At 41.2% G+C, this 26,364-nt stretch overlaps 1 protein-coding gene across 1 annotated transcript in view; it reads right to left on the reverse strand.

Moving 5' to 3' along the window:
• Window positions 1-763: 763 nt before the first annotated feature.
• Window positions 764-26,364, reverse strand: part of LOC147028834 (uncharacterized) — a 147,910-nt gene continuing 122,309 nt past the window's right edge. The window contains exons 8-9 of the mRNA XM_085880270.1: window positions 17,520-17,615; window positions 764-1,224 (exon numbers count right to left, since the gene is read on the reverse strand). Of these exons, the coding sequence (XP_085736396.1) occupies window positions 1,052-1,224; window positions 17,520-17,615 (269 nt within the window). The 3' untranslated portion in view covers window positions 764-1,051. The remainder of the gene's footprint in view (window positions 1,225-17,519; window positions 17,616-26,364) is intronic.

The raw sequence follows: 26,364 nt of genomic DNA on the forward strand, positions 1-26,364 counted from the left end.
ACCTGCAGTTTAGCAGTACTTTGGTTCTGAATTTGGCAAATTGTACGGAATCTCGTCCCCAGCAGATGCAGAGAGAAGTAAAATAATTGTTTGTCTGCCTGTCTGGCAATCAAACAAAATTGAAAATCATTTCAAACAAGAAACTTACTAATTTTATGGACATTATAAAGGACACAAACAATAGGCACAAATAACTCATGTCACATGTTAAATAAGGTGGTGTAGAAGACGCTACATCAGCAAAATGATGGTTCGTAGGAAATATAGATTGTGCTCAGAAACACAAAGCAAGAGATGAAAAGACCCTTCCCACGTCCTTTTTCTCAAGACTGACTGGGGTAAGGTGTTGTATGAACTCTCTAGTTTATTTTGTTTTTTTATTAAATTAATATTGGCAATCTCATCTGTATAATTGACTACTTTCGAACGTTGGGCCTTGTGTCTGCGTTCATCTTTCCGGTACAAAGTAATCTTTCTTCTCTCGGGCTTTAGCAGCACTGTGGATCTTGAAGACGGAGAATATGCATTGACAAAAATATGTTCTCGATGTTTGTAATAACCCGGGTGTCTGTCTTCCTGGTTGATGGTCTTTCACACCAGCCTACATAAATCATCCTCTTTCAATCTGCCCTTCTTATGTCCACAGACGTAAATGTGAATACCTGTGGAAGCATTTTTTGTTGTACGTGTGCATGCATCACAGTGGAGTGAGGGTGCACCAAAGACTAATGGGGACCGCATTTCAATAATTTCACAACATATCCATGCTTAAATTTTTTTTTATTATTATTGGTAAAGAAGTTTGGATGTGAAAACAAAGCATTCTTGAAATATACAAAATTGGAATTATAGCTTCTTTAATTCGTCTTGCTTTGATTGCTAAATTGAAAACATCATAACAAACAAACAAAAATCACACTTCTCTCCAGGCTCCAGTTGGAAAGGTTAAGTAATGTCTACACTGTGCAAACCTTCCCCAGCAGCTAGGTCTGCGAAGCACCAGGAATAAACTCACCCCCAAAAACCTCCGACTTCCCTTCAGCTGCCATTTTCAGACATTAGCTTTCATTGGTAATAATGTATTATCAAGTGTATTATGAAACGATGCCAAGCAGTGCTCGTTGAATTTTGGTTGCAAACTTTTAGGGATGCAGGAGGAAGTTTTATACTTTTGAATGATGGTCTTTCCACCATCACTCTCTTCGATGCAAATTGCAGCCACCCCTACCAGACAGAAGACAGCAGCGTTTTTAAAGATCAGCTAGCAAAACGAACCCTTACAAGAGAATGACATAATAAACAGCAACTTATTCACATTTGGAGGGTGCACAGTTCAGCCTTCTAATGATATGGTATCTAAATATAGAGCAAGTGACATTTAACACGACACGGGTTACAATCGGGATGAAATTCCCCCCCATTTTGTCTTTAGATTTAAAAAAGGGGTTAATGTACGTGCTCATATTTAAAACAGTACCGAACAATAGTTATAATAATTTATTCAACATTAACGGCTATTCCTACAATGCAATGAGTTAACATTTAAAGGTTGTAAATGATATTATTTCTAGACATCACCTTATGTCGATAACTTTGTACGTCAAAACTAACAACTTCAGCACAGAACACTGTAAGCGATTGATTGGCTGTCTGGATCATCAACTGAGCTTTGTTCTTCAATGAGGTTTTGACCATTTTTGCCCAGAACCTCTCCAAAATATGCCCACAACCACACATCATGGCTCCAGATCAGCAGACACACACACACACACACACACACACACACACACACACACACACACACACACACACACACACACACACACACACACACACACACACACACACACACACACACACACACACTCTCTCTTTCATCAGTAGAGTATTTTATTTCTGAAAAGATTTTGATTCCCCAATAACACGTCAGCCCAGCTGAGATCTTTTATTTCACGTGCTCAGTCCGTGCGTCCGTCTGTGCGTCTCCACTCGAAAATGACTGAAAACATTTCTTTCATATTCGGGACATGGATGCAATAACATCTGGGCATGAGGTATGTTAAATGGTTTTGGGATCGCAGCCAAAAGTCATGGGACACACGATTATATTTACGAATTTTGGCATGAAAGAAAAAGGTAAAAAGGAAAGAAAAAGGTACTGGATTCCACAATATGCTTCCAGGAACCATTATTTATTTATATTCACTTAAAGGTCCCATGACACTCAAAAGTACTGAAATTGCATATATATATATATATATATATATATATATATATATATATATATATATATATATATATATATATATATATATATATACACACATATATATATATATACACACATATATATATATATATATATATATATATATATATATATATATATATATATATATATATATATATATATATATATATATATATATATATATATACACATATATACACTTTACTGTATATCGATTGTGTAATTATAAATGGTTTTGGGATCGCAGCCAAAAGTCATGGGACACACGATTATATTTACGAATTTTGGCACGAAAGAAAAAGGTAAAAAGGAAAGAAAAAGGTACTGGATTCCACAATATGCTTCCAGGAACCATTATTTATTTATATTCACTTAAAGGTCCCATGACACTCAAAAGTACTGAAATTGCATATATATATATATCCTTTAGGAGTTTTCATCGTGATTTCTGATCTTTTTTTTTTTTTTTTTTTTTTTTTTTTTGTATACCTTGGTCGAGGCTCGTATGAGAGCTAACACACAACTCACAGCAAGGAGGCATGAGACAAGAGGGGTGGGAGTGGAAGGGACAAAACATTGGGGAACAGACACAGGTGAACTGTGGAAGGGAGAGGGATGGGGATGGGACGGGGAACATGGCGAGGAGAAGATGGACATTACAGGGACTTTCAGGAAGGAAAGCAGGAGAATTGAAGGAAGTGGGCTTGGGTGGATTATCGGGGTAGAAAAGATCGAGGATTTGGATGGGGGAAGATAAGAGGTGGTGGTGAACAGCTGTTTTGAAAGCCTGGAGGGAAGAATGGGAAAGAATAGAGTGAGGAAGTTTATTCCAAAGGCGGGAAAAAAGAGGAATGAAAGAGTGAAGATGAGCAGTGATTCGTGATTTTGGTAGTTTTACCAGAAGGGGGTTGTTGGCGGACCTTGAGCGCCCTGTGGAAATGTGGTTGGGACAAATCGCAGAGAGAGCAGGGGGGGCAAGGCTGGAGAGGAGTCGGTAGAAGACAGAAAGACCACCGACCAACCTGCGGTGATTGAGTGAGAGGCCCAAAGACTCAGCTTCATTGCGGGAGATGCCAATGATCTTAAAAGCCCTGGTTTCGACAGCGTGAAGTCGAGAAAGGTGGGAGGCAGGAGCACCAGCCCAGAGGGGAGAGCAGTACTCCATCATCTGACAATGTTTTTTTCACAATACTCGTTCTGTAATATTAAAAAAACAAACCTCTTCGGGAACGCCCCTAAAAATTCTGCCGAAATCTACTGAACGATGCGTAACCCACAAGACATCATCTCCAGAACAACAAAGGCTGCACGTAAATTACTCGGGTTGGTGGTCGACGTGATTGTGTTGGCTTCCTGTGTGTTTCCACATTCGATTGGTCGACTCAAACGCTTCGTCATTTCTGCTTTAAAAAAATCAAACATTTGGTTTTGAATAATGGATGACATGGACTTTGATTTGTCTGGTAGCGACAGTGGGTGTGAGAGAAATGAAGGATTTTGGTCTGAATCAGATGGCGAATTGCCGGATAACGGGAGGTGAAGTTCAGACAGCTGGAAATGAAATACCGCCTTACCAGTTCGAGCCCGAAGCAGGACAAGCAGAGGAAAATGGCGATGAAATTCCCGGCGTTCATGATGATCGGGAGGACATCGAAGGAAGACTTGGCAATAACAACTGGTTAGACTAAATCCTATTCGTAATTCAATAATGTAAATTCTACTTGCATACTGCTCGATATCAGAAATATTTTAGTGAGGTGATGTGACCAGCACAGCACAGCGGACATGTTGCTCCGCAGCGAATGAATCGCAAGCAAGGCCAGCGCATGTCATCGGCCGTATCTCTGCGCGCATAAAACAAAGCAATCTCGCTGTCCGGATACGATGAAAACTTGTGTGCAGAACACAACTTGCGACACAATTGTCCAGAGTAGTCCGATAAATCTGACATTCTGTTGCATTTTTATTTATTTTATTCCTACTGTCGTTATGTAGCGCCAGTAGAAAACAATGAAGAAAAGAGAATAATAAAAGAAAGCTACAGCACGTTAGATTTATCGGACGAGTCGGACGGACGACGGATTTATCGGACTAGTCTAGACTCTAGAGTTGACAAGTAACTTGTATTAGCATGCACACAATGTACAAGTCAATGCGTAAGAGTCCCGAGGATATGAGGCCGTGTAATAGGACAGATAAATTTGTTTTTCATAGTTGTGCCAACATATTTTTTTCCTGTTCATTTATTTCAGCATTTTGGCAAAATGTTAATGAATAGCAAGCCAATGGAAGCAGTACCTTCACTTTAGAATAAACCCATGTATGTCGAGTGCAGCCATACCTGGCTTGCATGTATGTGGAGTCGTACCTATCCCAGCAGGCTGGTTTCAACGAACAATTCAATAAGCTGCAAAATATGTGTGCAGGTTTTTGACATTGTTTGATTTTAAAATTATCTCCTTGCGCCTTGAAATGATGAAATATTAATCTTCAGTATTTTACTTGTATGTCCCTTTAAATTTCTTTTTTAATGGAAACGTTCAACAGTCACATTTAATATTTTGTGGACATGGTATAGCCCTTTATTGTGCATACATGTATTGGATTTGTACACGACTACGACAAGGTAGTAAAGGGATAAGTAATTGCCTTGTGATTGTTGTGCATACACGGCTCAGAAGCAGAGTTTATTTTCCGTGAAACAATCACAGGAATTAAGACGATCATTGAGATAGCAAACACATGTGCACAATGCATTTGTACGTACTTTATACGGCGCGCGACGTCTAATCAATCCACTCTGTGCGAGTCGCGTTCTGGAGATGACGTCAACGGTCAGGTGACCTGCGGTTCGCTGAACTCAACTTTTTTTTGAGGGGCATAGCAAGTTGTGAAAAGCACTACAAATGTTCGAAATATTGGTCTAATTATCCCATTGTTGATTTAAAAAAAAGAAACGGGTGATTTCTTCACTAAGAAGATCAAGTTAATATATAAATAACCAGAAACTTTTGAGTGTCATTGGACCTTTAACCATCAACATGATCAGCACACAACTGAATTGTTTATTTATTTATATTCACTTTTCCATCAACATGATCAGCACACAACTAAATTGTTTATTTATTTATATTCACTTTACCAACAACATGATCAGCACACAACTGAATTGTTTATTTATTTATATCCACTTTACTATCAACATGATCAGCACACAACTGAATTGTTTATTTATTTATATTCACTTTACTATCAACATGATCAGCACACAACTGAATTGTTTATTTATTTATATTCACTTTACCATCAACATGATCAACACACAACTGAATTGTTTATTTATTTATATTCACTTTACGATCAACATGATCAGCACACAACTGAATTGTTTATTTATTTATATTCACTTTTCCATCAACATGATCAGCACACAACTGAATTGTTTATTTATTTATATTCACTTTACTATCAACATGATCAGCACACAACTAAATTGTTTATTTATTTATATTCACTTTACTATCAACATGATCAGCACACAACTGAATTGTTTATTTATTTATATCCACTTTACTATCAACATGATCAGCACACAACTGAATTGTTTATTTATTTATATTCACTTTACTATCAACATGATCAGCACACAACTGAATTGTTTATTTATTTATATTCACTTTACCATCAACATGATCAACACACAACTGAATTGTTTATTTATTTATATTCACTTTACGATCAACATGATCAGCACACAACTGAATTGTTTATTTATTTATATCTCCTTTACCATCAACATGATCAACACACAACTAAATTGTTTATTTATTTATATTCACTTTACCATCAACATGATCAGCACACAACTGAATTGTTTATTTATTTATATTCACTTTACCAACAACATGATCAGCACACAACTGAATTGTTTATTTATTTATATCCACTTTACTATCAACATGATCAGCACACAACTGAATTGTTTATTTATTTATATTCACTTTACCATCAACATGATCAGCACACAACTGAATTGTTTATTTATTTATATTCACTTTACCAACAACATGATCAGCACACAACTGAATTGTTTATTTATTTATATCCACTTTACTATCAACATGATCAGCACACAACTAAATTGTTTATTTATTTATATTCACTTTACCATCAACATGATCAGCACACAACTGAATTGTTTATTTATTTATATTCACTTTTCCATCAACATGATCAGCACACAACTGAATTGTTTATTTATTTATATTCACTTTACTATCAACATGATCAGCACACAACTGAATTGTTTATTTATTTATATCTCCTTTACCATCAACATGATCAGCACACAACTGAATTGTTTATTTATTTATATTCACTTTACCAACAACATGATCAGCACACAACTGAATTGTTTATTTATTTATATCCACTTTACTATCAACATGATCAGCACACAACTGAATTGTTTATTTATTTATATTCACTTTACTATCAACATGATCAGCACACAACTGAATTGTTTATTTATTTATATTCACTTTACCATCAACATGATCAACACACAACTGAATTGTTTATTTATTTATATTCACTTTACTATCAACATGATCAGCACACAACTGAATTGTTTATTTATTTATATCTCCTTTACCATCAACATGATCAACACACAACTAAATTGTTTATTTATTTATATTCACTTTACCATCAACATGATCAGCACACAACTGAATTGTTTATTTATTTATATTCACTTTACTATCAACATGATCAGCACACAACTAAATTGTTTATTTATTTATATCTCCTTTACCATCAACATGATCAGCACACAACAAAATAGTTTATTTATTTATATTCACTTTACTATCAACATGATCAGCACACAACTGAATTGTTTATTTATTTATATCCACTTTACTATCAACATGATCAGCACACAACTGAATTGTTTATTTATTTATATCCACTTTACTATCAACATGATCAGCACACAACTAAATAGTTTATTTATTTATATTCACTTTACCATCAATATGATCAGCACACAACTGAATTGTTTATTTATTTATATCCACTTTACCATCAACATGATCAGCACAAAACTGAATTGTTTATTTATTTATATCCACTTTACCACATCCTCTAACATGCTCCAATGGATTATTTATTTAGATGCACTTTACATCACCACGACCGACATACTACCTCGAATTATTTATTTTATGATATAAACTTTACCATCATGCTGTGGACATCCTTATCATACCACCTTCGTTTTACCCTTCTGAATTTATTGATTTATTTACTTAAAATTGTTATGCTTGTGGAAATGGACATTGGGGACAGCGCATTCAGAACACATAAGGAACCCTCAGTTTGATATTTAATTGGTAAATGCACTGAGTCAGGTATCAGGGATGGGGGAAGCCTGGGGTTTGCTTAACGGTTAAGGCAGGCTTTGGATCCGAGGGTCTTGATTTGAAGCCCACGTCGTGCCAATGAATTAAAACCAGACGGGTCGATTCAGCCTGTCATCCTTCCGAGGTTAGTGAAATGAGGTACCAACATTCTGCTAACGTGTTATTGCAAAAGCGGCACAGCCGTGCCTCCAGAGAATCATGCAGCCAATCATCCTCAGGCTGCATACGAATAAATCTTATACTAATAAATTGTGTGTGTATGTGTGTGTCTCCTACATAACCCCAAAACCATGAAACCTTGCAGCGTGAAACTTTGCAGGCATACTAAGGGAAGTCTAAGGAAGTGTAAGAGTGAAAATTGGGTGTTTGTGTTGATTCAAACACCTCTTTTGAAGATAATTAATGGCATTATTTCATCATCCTTTATCAAGGCTCATCCTTGGTCACCTCTTCCTCACTGGGGTCTTAATTTGTCATTTTTTTTGGCTTGTTCAACAATGCCTTTAACTTGGAACAGGCTGCAACAGCTTCTTAACGATAAAGCGCTCAAATGTTTTTTTGTCACTTTCCTCACTCATATCATCAAATACCTGATAATCATACCTATGAATCGTTGTGTAAACATCGCTTTTGTAAGTGCTCTCGTTTTCAAATCAGGAGCTTGATGCGATTTCATGCATTATATGATACGATTTCCCACGATCCACTCTCATGGACTAATTAAAGTATATCATGGAAATATTATTGCTCTTTTAAGGATCCAGATCACGTGGACTAAATAACTTGAAATCTGGAGTGAAATCTGAAAATGTTAAGAAATCGACGATGTTTATTTGTTTTTTGCAGGTATGTCCCATTATCAATGAGCTTGCCATAACTTGTCAAGCCAGCTGTTCCCCATCAACTGTTTCGTTACAGTGCTTACTTGAGTGCTAAAGCCACTTGGCAAGCGCCCTACAGTTGATAGCGGTATTACGCACATAGTTTGTGTCCCGATCCGCAGGTCAGTTTGTTCCAAGCATGAAGAGGTACATAGACAGCACACACGGACGTGGTATAATGTAGCATTGGATTTGTAAAGGGACTCTTCATGGGTGTGTGTGTGTGTGTGTGTGTGTGTGTGTGTGTGTGTGTGTGTGTGTGTGTGTGTGTGTGTGTGTGTGTGCATGCCTGCATGCTTGGTTACGTGTGTGTGGGATTCACGGGTGTGCGGACGGAATAGTCCAGTCAATGTAGCAAATTTGAGGGGGTAACCCATCATAATTGCAAAAGAATTGTTTCCACTGCAGTGCATTTCAGTAAGACCCCCTAATCACCATACCAAAAGTCCTAAAAATTTCTAGCATGGAAAAGTAGTGTAATTTGCATCATATGAAAATGAGCTTCTGCCATAAGAGAAAATTCATATTTTCACGATAACTTTGCATCTAAGTAACTGTATCCGATTGAACCATAACCCTAACCCTTACTTGTATTGTTTCTGCTCTGTTATTTCATGAATTACAGATAGCTATGGCTGAGTGTGTTTTCTGCGAGAAGAGTTTAGAAGTTGGTCAGGATACTGCAATTCTACGAGAAAAGGGGAGCGAGAGTATCAACAGGATCAGTGAGCAGCAAGGAAGTAGTACAAGAACTCATAAAGGTCAGCGAGTACACACAGAATGCCGACAGGTTTTCACTCATCCACAGACGATTGCAATGGCACAGGAAAAAGTAACTGAACAAGATCAGCCCTCACCGTGTATCCTTCGTTCAGAAACACCAACGTTCAGTTTGGACAAGCACTGTTTGTTTTGCAGTGAACCAGCTACTTACAATGAGAAAAAGCGTGATGGCATGGATGTCTATCCTGTAAGAACCACATCATTCCAAAATATTGTCTTCCATTCATGTGCACAAAGGAAAGTTGAATGGTCTACGTTGGTTTCAGGCAGAATTGCATATGCTCATGACCTAATCGCAGCCGATGCAGTTTACCATCAAAGCTGTAATGTCAACTTCAGGACTGGGAAGCAGGTTCCACAGCAACATTCCTCTGGACTAGGTAGTGTTGCAAAGAAACAAAGGCTTGGCAGACCCAAAGAAGCAGAAAGATATGAAGCATTCCTGTTGGTTGCAAAGTACCTGGAGGAAAATGATGATGAGCAGATTACAATAACAGACTTGATTGAGAAAATGGAGACAGGTCTTTTGGGTTCAGAGGTTGCAGCTTATGGCTTTACACATATGAAGAGTGAACTCATGGAACATTTTGGTGACAATATCATCATAACCGAGCTGAATGGGAAGCCAAATGTAGTAACTTTTAGACGAACAGCAGCAAATATTCTCCATGACTTTACAAGGAACAGAAGAAAGAGGACCCCAATATTGAGAAAATACGAATGATAAACACAGTTGCCAAGCTTATCAAGAGTGCCATAAAGGCAGTTGACTCTTCTAATGATGTATATCCAACCAGAGAACAGATGTCATCAACAGAAGCAGCTGTGCAATTCATTCCACAGTCACTACTGATGTTGTTGCAAGGTTTGTTCATTGGCAAAATCACTGATCTGAAGGTAGCATCAATTGGACAAGCTATAATGCAAGCAACAAGGCCAAGAGTCATTCAAGCCCCATTGCAATTTGGACTAGCAACTGAAATGCATCATCAGTTTTCATCACGGTTCATCGTAGATACTCTTCATCAACACGGCTTCAGTTGTTCCTATTCTGAAGTGCGGAAGTTCGAGAAAAGTGCCGCTCTTACACAAGGGGCAGAGTTGCCTGAGCCTGGATCTGGAGAGTTCATTCAGCATGTTGGTGACAATGTTGATTACAATATAAGAACTCTTGATGGCTTTGGAACATTCCATGGAATGAGGATTATTTCCACTTTCACACCAGGAAAGCTGCTTACTAAACCTATACCTGGAGTATCAGTGACAACGGATGACATCATAAAAGTGGGAAGGATCAACATCAAAACTTTCAAATCTCAGCACACAGGACGTAATCCATTGGCATACAAAGAACTGCAGGCAATGGAAGTGCACGATCCAACGTATCACATCGATCTTCTGTGGGAAGTGGCATTTGTACTTCGTCCTAAGAGGCCAGCATGGTCAGGTATGATGCAGACACATCTCCCCGCTGCATCAGAGAAGTTGACCAAGATATTCAGGTGTAACTGCAAGACCGGGTGTAGCGCCAGCAGATGCACCTGCAAGCGTATTCCCATTGACTGTACATGGATGTGTGGGGTGTGTAAAGGTGTAAGTTGCACTAATTCATCTTGGGTGGACTCCACCCGTCATCTATCTGTGGCAATATTTGCTGTCATCTCTCCACCTGGTGGAGATAGATGACAGCAGTCATACTGATTGATATGTTACCTGAAAATTCATTAAGAACACTAACCACATTACCAATTAGCAGTGAAAACCTGTGTTAAATGTATCATATCATCTTGATTGGGTGTCACCACTTTAAGTATTTCAGGTATTGCTTGTTGCTGCTTTAGTTAATTTTTCATACTTGCTTTTATATGACTTTATTGTTTGTATCGGGCACATGGATGCAAAGTTATCTGACATTTTTTATTTTCTCTAATTGCTAAAAGCTAATATACATATTTTATGCAAGTTATATTCATAATATGGAGTTGGATACTTGTTCCTTATATGGAAAATTATAATGAAAATGAGAAATTTCTCTAATTCCTGAAACGAATTTGCATAATATGCAAATTATATTCAAAATATTAATTTGCAAATGTGCCTATCATGTTCATTGACCTTGAAAACATGGGTTTGGACACTTTATTTGCTTCAATTGGGTACTTAGATGCAAAGTTATAGTGAAAATATGAATTTTCTCTTATGGTGGAAGCTAATTTTCATATTATGCAAATTACACTACTTTCCCATGCTCGGATTTTTTAGGACTTTTAGTATGGTGATTAGGGGTCTAACTGAAATGCACTGCAGTGGAAATGATTCTTTTGCAATTAGTGGTCGGTGAAGATACTAATTTGACTGGACTAGAACTCGCACCCAGGTTCATGGTGCCTGGCCCTGTGGTGTGTAACGCAATGGAGGAGGTTTCAACTTTTAACCTTGGCAGTGTCTTCCTTTGTCCTTTGTCCTTTATCCTCGCTGCTGTTTCTAAAGCAACTGGTTATTACCCCCGTCCACCTTTCGTGACAGAGGTTATGTGTTTACCTCTGTCTGTCTGTCTATTTGTTTCTTTCTTTGTTTTTTAACAGAGTAACTCAAAAAGTTGTGGACGCATTTGGACGAAATTTTGTGGAGAGCTTGGGTATGTGACAAGGACGAAATGATTATATTTTGGTGAAGATCTGAATCCGGATCTGGATATGAGAAATTTTTCAGTGGTTCTTCACCATTGGGAGATAGGATCAAAAACGACACAAAGCAGGATATCTCAAAAAGTTTGGACGGATTCGGAGAAAACTTGGTGGGTAGGTTAGGAATGTAACGAGGGAGAATTGATTTAATTTTGGTGAATATCCGGATCCGGATCCAAGAATATTTTTCAGTGATTCTTCAAAGGGTGGAGAAGCTCCTTGTGAGCCAACGGTCATCCATATCTTGGGCCCAACTGTGTCTGTGGATGTTCTCCTGCAGTTGGGTTACTTTAAAAAAAAAATTGTTTTAGAAGGTTGGTGGCAGCATTTGCACTTCTGGCCAATGCAAAACACTTCATTCCACAAAACACACATGAAAACACAAAGAAAACTGAAAACCCACTCCGTTAGAGCTGCCTTCAACAGGGCAGCTCACTGGATGACGGGATTGGGACAAACCCTTTGCAACCCTCATTCCTTGAGAGGAGGAAAAGCACGGGGTAACCATCCAAGGTCAGATTGCAGTGGGGTGTGGCGGAGTGGTGCTGAGGTGTCACCCACTAGACGGTGGTCTCCTTGGGTTAACCTGAGGCGGTCCTTTCAGGTGGGTGCCTGGAATGTCCTATCCCGAAGAGAGGATGATCACCTGTCTCTGTTGTCATCTGAGCTCAAGCGTTTGAACATCGGTATTGCAGCACTCTCTGAGGTCTGGAGACTGGATAGTGGTGAGATCATGGGGGTGGTTACACCGACTGTTGGTCTGGTCGCTCTGATGGTTACCATGCCTAAGGAGTTGCTGTGGCTGTGTCCAATAAGCTGACTCCAATGATAATTGAGGTAACACTGTTCAAAGAGCGTATTGTGAGATGAAGGATTTATCACTCCTTGGGTATCATTTCCCTGGTATCTGCATATGCTCCAAATGAGGTGAGTGATCTCACCGTGAAGGACACATTCTATGCCGCGCTCGAGTCTGTGGTTGATCAGTGCCCCAGGTGAGATACACTTCTAGTCTTGGGGGATTTCAGTGCATCAACTGGAACTGATGGGGATGGTTATGAGATATGTGTTGGTCCCCATGGGTCTGGAAATGTGAACCAGAATAGCACTAAGTTCCTTGACTTTGTAAGAAGTCGTAGATTTGGGGTGGCTGGTTCATAGTTTCAGTGGCCACAGGCTCATCGCTGGACTTGGTATTCCAACGTTGGTGGTGTGGCAAATGACATTGACCATGTGCTCTTTGATGGTCACTGGAGGATGATCCAGAACTGCAGGGTCTACCGGAGTGCTCAGTTCCTCAACATCGACCACAGGCTTGTTGTAGCAACTCTAAAGTTTCAGCTTAAACCTGGGAGAATGGTACCATCCCAGCCGAGGCTGGATGTTGGCAAGCTCAAGGATGAGAGGGCAGTGGAGGAGTTGGCAAACAGGCTGAGTGAGGATTTGGGGGGTCTGAGTGCTTTGGGAAATCCTGAAGAGTTGTGGAGTGCCTTCAAGACCACCGTCCTTGATGTTGCTGATGGATGTCTTTAAACTCACCGCAGGGTGAAGAAGAATTTTGTCTTTCAAGGGACACTGGATACCATTGATGAGAGTCACAGGGCCAGGCTGAATGGCAGAGCTGAGCTGTTCGGGGAGTTGAGGCGTAAAACTGTATTTGCGCTGAGGCAGGACAATGAGGCCGATCTGTGAGGGGGTAGAGCATCACCTGTGGTCAAGTGATTCTCATCCTGCTTACAGGGGAATTCACACATTGCGTTTCTCCAAGCCCATCCCTCGGAGTACTGCAGTTAGAGTGGAGAGTTGTGCGCTCTTGACAGAGGAGTCTGAAGTGAAGGCCGCAGGGCCAGTTACTTTTCACGGTTGTACCAGGCTGACCTACCAGCTGTTGAGTTGGATATCAGGGGTGTTACTATCCTGATTGTTGACCCTCCATTCAACTGTGATCCACCTTCATTTGTGGAAACACAGGCTGTGGGAATCGGTTGAAATGGGGTAAAGCTCCTGGGATCTATGGCATCCATGCTGAACTTCTCAAGGTTAGTGGAAATGCTGTACTCGTGTCACATTACATGCAGTTCTGTGCTCTGCCTGGAACACAGGCATCATCCCAACTGACTGGAAGAGAACCCTGGTTGTCCCTCTCTGGAAAGGGAAGGGTGATTGTCAAGACTGCAACAACAACCGATGGGTGATGCTGCTCTCATTGCCGGGCAAGGTCTTTGCTCGGATAATTATTGATAGGGTTCGCCACCATCTGCTTGAGCACCAGCATCTAGAGCAGTCAGGCTTTACACCAAAGAGGTCAACAATTGACTGTATCCTTGCTCTTCGGGTCCTCACTGAACGCAGGGGCTGCTCACACCCTATGTTGATCTCAACAAAGCATTTGATGCACTGAATCAGGATGCCCTCTGGAGGATTCTCGGACTTTTTGGGGTGCCAACAAGACTGATCAATGTGATGTCTGAACTACATTCTGGAACTGAGAGTGCTGTGAGATGTGGTGATGCCATCTCTGACTCATTTCCAGTTGTTACTGGAGTTCGTCAGGGTTGTTTACTGGCCCCCACACTTTTCAACACTTGTATGGACTGGATTCTGGGGACGATGTCAGAGAGATCAAATTGCGGTGCCTTGTTTGGGAATGTCAATATCTATGGTGTTGATTTTGCAGATGATGCGGTCGTCTTTGTGGAGACTCTGGATATCCTTCTGGGGGCCTTCGACATGTTGAATGAGGAGTCGGAGTCACTGGGATTATTGGTTTCCTGGGTCAAAACTCAGGTCCAGGCTTTTAATGACATTTTGGATGCTGCAATCTTGTCTGTGCCTCTTTGTGGTGAGGATGTTGAGGTCACGGAGAGATTCACTGACCTTGGCAGTGATATTCATGTTTCTGCTGGCTGTGAACCAGAGGTCAATAGATGTCTGGGTCAGGCCTGGGTAGTCATGAATTCACTGGATCATGGGGTGTGGTGCTGTCGGTACCTGTGTAGAAGGATGAAAGTCCGAGTTTTCAGGTCCTTGATGCTTCCAGTCTTGCTCTGCAGATGTGAGACCTGGGCTCTGACCAGGGATCTGTGATGGAGACTTAATTCCTATGATACCAGATCTCTTCGGAGAATCCTTAGCTATTGCTTGTCGGACTTTGTGTCCAACGAGCGGTTGCTGAGAGAGACTCAAATGAGATTTATTACCTGCATAGTCTGTGAGTGTCAACTGCAGCTGTATGGACATGTGGATCATTTTCCTGGTGCTGATCCTGCTCACCAGATTGTCTCAGCGAGGGAGCCTCATGAGCGAAGGAGGCCAATGGGCTGACCACATGCCTCATAGTTGCAGCAGGTTGATCAGCGTCTCAAGGAGATTGGGATGGGCTAGGCATCTGCCTTGGGAATAGCCAGATGAAGGCCTCTGGAGTTCCGGCGGAAAGTGGACGAGGTGACGCGCTGCTCCGGCGCATGCTCCCATACCTGAACTGACCTTCACCATTGAGTAATGGGGCTAAAACGACATATAGCACGATACTTCTAAAAGTTATGGACGGATTCGAATGAAACTTGGTGGGTGAGTTCGTTAGGTGACAAGAACAAGCATATCTGGATGATGGTTATTTCCGTACATGTCTGGATGGTGGTTATGTCTGAATGGACCATCCCCTCACACTACCTTCCCTTCCCCTCCCCTTACACTGCCTTGCCTTTCCTTACCCTCACTCTGCCTTCCCTTCCCCTCCCATCACACTTCCTTCCCTCCCCCAACCCCTTCTCACTCCCCAACTCCTCCTCGCTCTCTCTCCTCCCCCCCCTTCATATTCCCATTTGCGAAGCAATGGGTGGTATTTGCGAGTGATAAATAAATAAGGGAAGGGGTAAAATGTGCTGTCAGTATTCGCGTGTTCCATTCTCATTGTGATTTCTCACCTTCTGGAGATTTCCCACTTTCAATCCATCAATCCACCCATCCATCCTTCATCCATCCAAAGTTCTCACTCTTTCACCCCCGAACCTCTGTCCCCCGTGTTTCCATAAAAGCCTTCACCTCTCGAACACTGTAAACCCTCCTCTTCATTTAATTACATTTCAAATGCCTTATATCCTCCATCCCTTCAAATCTTTCTCCCCATCCTATTTCCCTCTGCACATTCTCAGAACACAACCACACCGCTGTCCAAACCATTTGGTATGTCAGTCTCGGTGCTACCATTGCCGTCATCTGGTGAAGCACTACGATTAGAGACGTTAAAGTGTTCAACATTACTGTTGAAAATTCCAAAGTTGCTCTCTCGGGGGTGTGGCAAAATTGTTGGATCTTCCCTCCAATCGATGACCACACATGGACCAATGAGCAGACGCCGTTCCTGTCCACAAGCCATTTCTGTTTGCCAAAGGGTTCTGAGGGTGAACACAGCACGCGTGCGTGCATGCTGTGCTGTGCGGCGGCTCCAGAAACACATGACATTCCGACATTGCACCAACATTTGCACGGCGTTTCCCCTTCTCCCTTCCCTTCCCTTTCCTGCATTTTGGACCAATACAAGCCCACCTGCTTGTGTGGGGCAAGCGAGGGGCGACAACCACGCCTCGCTCTTCTTTCTTTTCCTCCCTCTTGCTCTCGATTTTTCCCGGTGTGAATGTGGTGCGCCGATCCATCCCAAGGTCATTAAGATTGTTTAAGGGGAACTTCGGTGCTTGAGGTAAGCTTTTGTTGTGTCTTTGATTTCTATACGTGCCTTGTAAATATTTGTGATTGTAAATAATGTACCTGTAAATATGTGCCTTCTGTGACGCGTTGGTAAACTGTTTCCAAACTTGCTCGATTATCTCTTTTCCATCGACCTTCTCTTTTCCATTTTCCTTCCTTCGTTGGTTCAGCATCGTGTGTATTTAATAAACAGATGGGAAATTGTACCCCACTAATTCGTTCAGAGATCGCCAACGTCCCACCCACAATTTTGCTAGACCACTCTTAATAAGTAAATAAGGGTGGAGGTCATTAAGTCACCAATAGGCAAAGTGACATTGGGCGTGAAGACCATGTTAGACCTAGTTGCTCCAACCGGCGTCTGTAGTTGCCGAACAACCAGTCTGGCCATGGAGGTTCGTGAAGGTCAAGCGGTGGGTCCGAGAAACCCCTCGTGCACCCCGGCATGCTCGCTCCAAAACTCGTACCAATATATTATTTTACTGTAAAATCTACACGCCCCATTTTAAAGTGTGGTTGGAAGCTGTGTCCTCAATGAGGAGTTGCATCCTTGTTTTTTTTTTTTTAAACTTCTTCTCCTTCATGACAGCATGCTTATTCACAACAGCCATGAGTTACTAGCAACCATGAAGGAAGGAACTGTTCATGTTGCTGCCATGATTCCTTCTAATGCTTGAAATGGAGAACTAGGTTTTTTTTATGACTACACTCGAATATACCAATACTTATAAACACAAATATTGTTATTTATCCAATAATGGGGTCGTATCGCTTCAACACTTACCTATTACAATACCTCCAAGTTTCTCCATTAGTCTGATAGCAGCCTGCATGGTGCCGCCAGTTTCAATCCACTGATCCACAATCAGCAGGCGTGTTCCTAGCACGGGTAAGTTAGTTATTCACATTGCACTCCAAAGTCAGAGACCATTGTTGTATGTGAAAACATCAGATCATGTATCAAAAGCATTTGTAAATTGATCATAACCTTGTAAACCCAACCCATCTCGTTCTGTCCCCATGTTATACCCCGACATACCCATTATCTCCTGGACTATGTGTCCTTCTCAGCTGAGGAGGGAGAGAAAGTTCTGCCCAGCTTTGACCCTGCTTTGGCAACGGAGCCAGATGGTTCTCAAATCCTGCTTTATCGTTCTTGCTTCCCCTCTATCTGACATTTTCATTCTGGACTTCTTCTTTGGCTGCCTCCTCTCTGCAGGGAAATCAGCAAACATAACTCCTGTCCGAAAGAAGGGTGAAAATGAGACCCTAGCAATTATTGGCTGGTGAGCTTGTATCGAATTTTAAGCAGTTGGCAGAGTACAGCAAGACTGCAGATGCTGACTCGATCAAATTGAGATGACAAGCAAAGTCATGGAATACATCATTGTTTCTGATGTTGTCTTTCCTGTTTTCAAACAATTTGATCTCAGACCCTCAGTTTGGTTTCCATTCTCATTACTCAACTCTGGAGATGCTTGTGTTCCTCTCTCAGCAATGTTTGGAGGTCCTCAATTTCAAATATGAGGTTACAACCATCTCCCTGGACATATCTCAAACATTCGACACAGCCTGGCAGTCTGACCAGTGTTGTTGTGTTGTACCCCAAGGCAGTTTTTGGCCAAGTATGACTTCTCTGCTGCTCTCGAAAACCCTCTCTTCCTTTTTGCATATGACTCTACATTGTGGTGTACAATACCCCCATCCCATTGCTAGACAGAAAGCAATAGCGTCTCTCCTTACTGATCTGAAAATGATTATATTCTGGTATCATAAATGGAACATGCATTTCAATCTCAGAAAAATCGGTCTCACCTTTCACTCTGGAAGGAACATCAAATGAACCCACCTATCTATTTTCTTGGTTATCTACTGGAAGACGTTCTCGGCCTCACCGTCCACCTTGATCTTTCCTGCGCTAACCACATTAGCAAAGCTGTGCTGTGCGGCCTCCAAAGTCAGCCGCAGATTGGGCATCCTCTGTCAATCCTATTCTTTCCTTGGAAAATCAGACCTACACATACTCTACAAGGCCTTTGTCCCTAGGTCATTGGAGTGAGTACTGCTCTCTTCTGTGGCTCATGCCCCAGCATCACAACTGTTTCTCTTGTATTTTGTGAAATCTGAAGCTCTCAAAATTATTGGAATCTCCTGTGATTAAGTTGAAGCACAAGGTTGGTTGCTCTTACATCACAGGCAGATCTTTGACCTCTCTGTTTCATACATACTGTCTATTCTCCAATATTGCTCCCTCTGATCTCTCCTTCCTCTGACCCTCCCCATCTACTCCAGGATGCACACATTCTTCCAGTAACCCCTTCATGGTTAAACTTCCACAATCCAGGCTGACGACACACCTCAGCTCTTATTCTTCACTTTCCTCATGTATGGAACCTCCTGTTTTGCCTTGCTCTTCTTTTCGGGGATTCAAGCAAGCATTGCACCACTATCTCTTGTCACCCCCAATTCTATCCCTCATTAACCTTTTCCAACCAAACCATCTTGCTAGTTTCAGAGCTTTCTCCCCTCCTCCCTATCCTCTTTTCCTGTTTGTTCCTTCCTTTGATGTTTGTTTGTCCCAATGTCAGCTCAAACTTGCTCTTCCATGAGCCTTGCTCCTGCAAAGAAAAGAAAGTTTCTTCAACAAAAATGCAGCACAATATATGACTGATTTGTAAAGAACCGAGAGTGGAGGACCCATACAACATATCTGTGTGATACTGCAATCAGTACAACATAAAGCCTGGCGTTGGCTTAGTGGTTAGGGTGGCTGGCTTGGGATCTTAGGGTCCTGAGTTTGAGCCCCTGTTTTTAACCGTTAAATTAACACCAGGTGGGGTTGACTCAGTCTGTCATCCTTCTGAGGTCAGCGAAACGAGCACCAGTGTACTGGTAATTGGGGCATTTCATCAGTGGCATAGCTGCGCCATTAACCAACTATAAGGGCACTCGGTAGAGCGCATCCCTCCGCCATGTAATGTCTGATCCACGAGACCATATCGGGCCCAATACATTTTTGAAATATCATGCTAGGCAGTACTTTATCGTTTTTGGCCTATCAATGGTGAAGAATCACTTTAAAAGTTAAATAATTCTCGTATCTAGATTCAGATCTTCACCAAAATCGAAACAGTTCGTCCTTGTCACACACCCAACCTGTCCACCAAGTTTCGTTCAAATCGGTCCACAACTTTTTTGAGATATCGTGCTATATATCGGTTTCGCACTATCTCTCAACAGTCAAGAATCACTTAAAAATTCGAGGATCTGGATCTTCATCAAAATCGAATCAGTTCATCCTTGTCACAAAACAAACCTGTCCACAAATTTCATCTGGATCTGGCCACAAATTTTTGAGCTATCCTGCACACAAACAAGAAGAAGACGTGCAAAGCATGATACTTGCAAAATCCATAAAACGAATTTGACCTCAAAAATAATCGATAGTTGAATCCAATGACCAAATCTGCAACTCCTCTTCAAATTTCAAGTCAATCGGATGAAAATTGACAATTTTAGAAATTCGGCCTATGTTGTCCTTTTGGCCGACGTTGACCTCGAAAATAATTGGTGGTTGAATTCAGTGACCTGATATGCAAATCCTCTTCAAATTTAATGTCAATGAGATGAAAATTGAGGATTTTAGAAATACCTCCTTAGTTTTAGCTATGCCTGGTGTTGGCTTAATGGTTGGGGTGAAGAACTTTGGATCCTAGGGTCCTAAGTTCAAATCCTGCTCAGCTGTTGAAATGATACCAGCTGGGGTTAACTCAGCCTGTCATCCTTCCGAGGTCGGAAAAATGAGTCCAGCATGCTGGTATACTGTGTCGGAGTGGCGACCCGTCCAGGATTGTGCCCAATAGCTAAGGAGACTGCTTAGGCAGCACCAGCGCTCTGCACAGAGTATGGTCCCAATATCCTCCTCCTTAGTTGCTGACCTTGGACCTATGTTGACCTTTTTGTCGATGTTGACCTCAAAAATAATTGGCTCGTTGAATTCAGTGACCTGAAATATAAATCCTCTTCACATTTGAAGTCGATCGGATGAAAATTGAGGATTTTAGAAATGTCACCTAAGTTGTTGACCTTTGACCTTTGTTGACCTTTTGACCTCAAAAACAATAGGCTTCTTCCTTATGACAAACTCTACCATGTGGTGAAGTTTCATGAAGATCGGTTTAAAATTGTGACCTGTCGGCGTCAAACAAAATGACAGACAAACAGACACAGAAAAACAAGAACAAGACATACTACTGAGCACGATACTTGCAAAATCCACCGCCGTCTCCAAAGAATGCCATGGCTACATGAAATTGTCCATTTCATCTATTTGTCTATCGAAATATTACTAAAACTCTCATCTTGTATGTGTGTATGTATGTATGAATGTATGAATGTATGTTCCCAGAATACAGCCAAAACGGTACAAGATAGTGCAAAATATTTTGGCCCACATTACTCACCATTCTCCTGCAGTGTGCACTATCAAATTTCGTTCAAATCGGGCAACGAAAAAATTATTTTAAAAATCAATTCTCGATTCAGTCAAGTACTCTTCGGGATTATTTGATCAATGCAGACAACCTCAGCAGTATAGTTCGCTGGAGCTATCTTTTTTTTTTTTTGAAATGATTTTTTTTATCAACCACTGCCACGGGAACCCAACGGGTTCACGGGTCATCGAGTTAAGATTAAAATTCATAATCTTAATCAAAGTTCAGGTCCATCGCCCTGCTCGTATAAATTGATTATAATTATTTTTGTTAGATTGAAATTGATGATTTTAGAAGTTTGACCTAAGGTTGACCTTTGACCTTTTGACCTCAATAATAGTTTGTTTCCAAATTCAGCGATGTACTATGCAATTGTTGCTTAATTTTCAGGTTAATCAAATGAAAATTGATTATTTTTCAGATTGAAATTGATGATTTTAGAAGTTTGACCTTGAGTTTACTTTTGACCTCAAAAATAGTTGCTTTCCCAATTCAGTGATGGACTATGCAAATCCTGTTCTACTTTCAAGTTAATAGGATGTAAATTTATGATTTTAGAAGTTTGACCTTGAGTTGACCTTTGACCTTTTGATCTCAAAAAATGTTTGGTTTCCAAATTCAGTGATGAAATATGCAAATATTGTTCAAATTTCAAATCAATTGGATGAAAAATGACAATTTCAGAAATTTGACCTCAAGATAACTTTTGACCTTTGACCTCAAAATCAATTGGCTTCTCAGTCGAGACTACCTCTACAACTTGGTAAAGTTTTATGACGATTGGTTTGGAATTGTGACCTGTAGGCGACAGACAGACTGACAGAATAACAAAATCGACTGACCAATATACTTGAAAAATCTTCGATTTTGCATGTAACAAACAGACAGAAAGGGGTGAAAACAAAACCTCCTTCACCTTCGGTAGCAGAGGTAATGATGCAACCAGCAGCCACAGGCTGCACACGAAGATGAAGAAGAATAAGTACAACAAATAACGATTATAGTGACCAGTTGCATCATAGTAACTAGTTGCGATGAGGGTCACATCAGTACAACACATCGTAAATGAACTGTTAAAGTGTGCAGGAAAAAATGAACCCCTGTGTTGCTAGGCCAGTACAAAGAAAATAATTCCACTCCATCAATCCAACGACTCGAGCTTCCATTACCCTGAAGGAATCTTCTTCATCTGAGCACAAATCAAAGCACTGGGCCGAAGCTTCTTCTTCCAAGCAGACAGCCAAAGTGAGGCAATCAAACTGGGAGGTGCTTAATGATGCCCCTAAAGTGAACAATGTTTACCATGCACCAACTAACACCAGCAGTTGGAAAATCCATTTTAACATACATCCCAGAGACATCAGACATATTGATGGCTTGCATTACCTGCTAAACATCAGGATGCCAATTAATAGCTGGGCAGAGATTAGACTTCAGATTAGACAGCTTAGAGGTGAGTATGCATACCCCTAAGCTATCGTGCCAGCCATAAGGTATGCAATATTTCACAATGATTTGAAGATAAGGATGAAAGTTGAAGATATACAATGGTTGTACTTCCGACCCAACCACTTTGTCTTACCATTGTAGCTTCTTGTCTTCCCCTTTCTCCAGCTTTCTCTCTTCTCTCTCTATCACTGTCTCTCATCCTTGGTGCTTTCAAATCAAATATATATTTCATTAATTCTCTCATTGTAATGAGTCCTGTAGTTAAGTTGCTTCCCCACATGACCAGTCTTGGAAACTATGGCCATTTCTTCCCATCTTGTTGCTTTTCCTCTGTGCTCTCGTCTGTTCTTAAACCTCGCCCACCTTGGGAGACGGCCAACAGCATTCTCTTGTACAAAAAGGGTACAAAACGGATCTTTTTAATTACAGGCAAGTCAATCCATCATCACAACAGACATCGTCTTTTCTCTTATCAAATGGTCTGATCTTTGATCATCAGTTTAGATATGCTGCCAAATCTCTGTGAACAAAGGATGGATGCCCTGAATCCCAAAGAAGAGGTCAGATATATCTCTCTGGATATACACCACATGGCCAAAAGTATGTGGACACCTGCTTATCCAACATCTCATTCCAAAATCATGGGCATTAATATGGAGTTGGTCCCCCCTTTGCTGCTAGAACAGTCTCCACTCTTCTGGGAGGCTTTCCACTCGATGTTGGAACATTGCTGCAGGGATTTGCTTCCATTCAGCCACAAGAGCATTCGTGAGGTCGGGCACTGATGTTGGGCAATTATGTCTGGCTCGCAGTCAGCATTACGATTAATCTCAAAGGTATTAGGTGGGGTTGAGGTCAGGGCTCTGTGCAGGCCATTCAAGTTCTTCCACACCGATCTCGACAAACAATTTCTGTATGGACCTCGCTTTGTGCACGGGGGCATTGTCATAGTGAAACAGGAAAAGGCCTTCCCCAAACTGTTGCCACAAAGTTGGAAGCACAGCATCATCCAGAATGTCATTTATCCTGTATCATTAAGATTTCCTAAACAGTTGGCACTATGCATTCAGGCAGGTAGCGTTCTCCTGGGATCCGCCAAACCCAGATTCATCCATCAGATTGCCAGATTGTGACGCGTGATTCATTACTCCAGAGAACGTGTTTCCACTGCTCCAGAGTCCAATGGCGGTCAGCTTTACACCACTCCAGCCGACGCTTGGCATTGCGCATGTTGATCTTTGGCTTGTGTGCGGCTGCTCGGCCAATGAAACCCATTTCATGAAGCTCTTGCCGAACAGTGTTTGTGCTGACGTTGCTTCCAGAGGCAGTTTGGAACTCGGTAGTGAGTGTTGCAACCGATGGCAGACGATTTTTCTGTCCCGTTCTGTGAGCTTGTGTGGCCTACCAATTCGCAGCTGAGCTATTGCTCCAAGCCGTTTCCACTTCACAATAACAGCACTTACCGTTGACATGGGTAGCTCCAGCAGGACAGAAATTTGATGAACTGACGTGTTGGAAAGGTGGAATCCTGTGACGGTGTCACGTTGAAAGTCACTGAGCTCTTCAGTATGGCCTATTGTACTGCCAATGTTTGTCTATGGAGATTGAATGGCTGTGTGCTTGATTTTATACACCTGTCAGCAATGAGTGTGGCTGAAATAGCCAAATCCATAATTAGAAGGGGTGTCAGCATACTTTTGGCCATGTAGTGTATCTCAGGCATTCAATGTAGTGTTGGACCCTTCTCTGCTTGCAAATTTTCTGCCTGTGGCCACCTTCTTTCCTGGGTTGTTGATTTCCTCCAGTCACAATGTCAGTGCATAGCTCTCAACAGAATCCTTTCTTCTCATCTTCCAGTGGATGGAACGTCTAGCCAGGATTGTATTTTGGGCCCAGTCTTGTTCTTCATATACATAATAACCTCTCTGATGCTCTGGAAACACTCTTTTCATCTTTGCAGATGACTCCATATTGTTGTATGATACCACATTCCATGGATAGAGCAGCAGCAACTGCTTCCCTCTGCTGAACTGGAAATGATCAGACTATGGTCTGACTCTTGGAACATGTCTTTCAAACTTGCAAATCTCATGTTCTCAGCCTGTCTCTGGAAGAATAGTCTGATGAACCCACATATCAACTTAGTTCAGTTTCATGAACTTCAAGACTTCACCATCAGCTAAAACCTCTCCTGGGCAGACCATATAATAATCGATGCTTACCTCGAAAGTCATCCTCCATCATACCAAGTCCTTCCTTGGTAAATCCAAGCTGCACTTGCCATTGCCTCCAAGGCCTTTGGCCATAGCTCAATGAAGTACGAGTATTACTCTCCAACTGTGAGCTGGTGCCTCTGCTTCACAGCAGTTTGAAATTTAACCAGATACCAGAACCCAATAGCACAATATTTTTGAAAGTCTCCTTGTGATATTTAATTTCCTCAAATGTGTGTGTCGGATGGGACAGCCAGCTTTGTAAAGACTGCACACTCTATAATGCAATGCTTAATTTTCAGTGTACCATGACAACAGTTGGTAGGTAATAGATTGTATACTGGCAAGAATCAAACCCAAACTTGATAAAGCTGAGTGAAGTCAGCACCTTGTATGCATAGGCAAAAGGTGCTATATACTTGAAAATACAATTTTTACCCCGTCCCCCGCATCGCGGAAGAAGGGGTTTTGCATTCACTTCTGTGTGTGCCTGTGTGTGTGTGTGTCTGGGCTGGAACCGGTTTTTTTTTTTTACCATTTGAGCTTTTGTCATCAGATCAACGAATCCTTATTGTGAGAATATGAAGAAGACAAATGAATAATTTTGTTATAATAATTTCATTATTATTTTCATTACCTAACTATAATTCCAGCAATCTCTGTGTGTCTGTCTGTCTGTCTGTCTGTGACCGCTGTTTCTCGACAACCACTGGTCCGATCTAATTGAAACTTGCCAGGTATTTTGCTGGGGACCTGAGTATGTGCCTTTTAAAGGTTTGATATTAATCGGACAAGTATCCCTGTGTCGTAAGAGGCGACCAGGGTTGCGTCAGTAAGGGCATCCGGTGTAAAACCTGTGCCAAATCATTATACGGATCATAACAGATGATCCGCTGTGGCGACCCTTAACGGGAGCAGCCGAAAAAAGAAGAGATATTAATCGGACAAGTGCTTCCCAAGTTATGGCCATTTATTTACCAAACCAATGACAGGACACGTTGCTATCACGTCACAATTCTTTTTTTTTCTTTTATTTTTTTGCACGTACGGCCATGCACGTATGGGCATGCACTAGTTATTACAATTGTAATTATTATTTGACCCTTTTTTGCTTCCTTCATTGATCTTATGGTGGGGCAGATAACAGCAATTTTTGAGAGGAATCGTGCAAATGATGATACAAGCATCAAATTTGGCACATTTGTTCTCCAGGGGATTCAAATCAAATCTGCCTGATTGGCCATTTGAAAATCCAAGATGGCCACCAAGTTAGCCTCCCGAAGTTGACTTTTTGCTTAGAAGTATTTGTAGTTGTCCGATTTGCATGATCTAGGTGTGGATTCCTATGTTTTCAAACCTGCTGGAGTGGATTTTCCTGTTTTTAAAGCCCCCTGACACACACTTTTTCTGATTTTGCACCACTTTAATGATTGCCATATGAAGCTAAGGCCTTTCTGCAACCGGGCCCTGGCTA

This window comes from Eptatretus burgeri, chromosome 4 (genome assembly GCF_056783735.1).
Source record: "Eptatretus burgeri isolate ZD-2024b chromosome 4, Ebu_testis_v1, whole genome shotgun sequence".
In the NCBI taxonomy this organism is placed as follows: domain Eukaryota; kingdom Metazoa; phylum Chordata; class Myxini; order Myxiniformes; family Myxinidae; genus Eptatretus; species Eptatretus burgeri.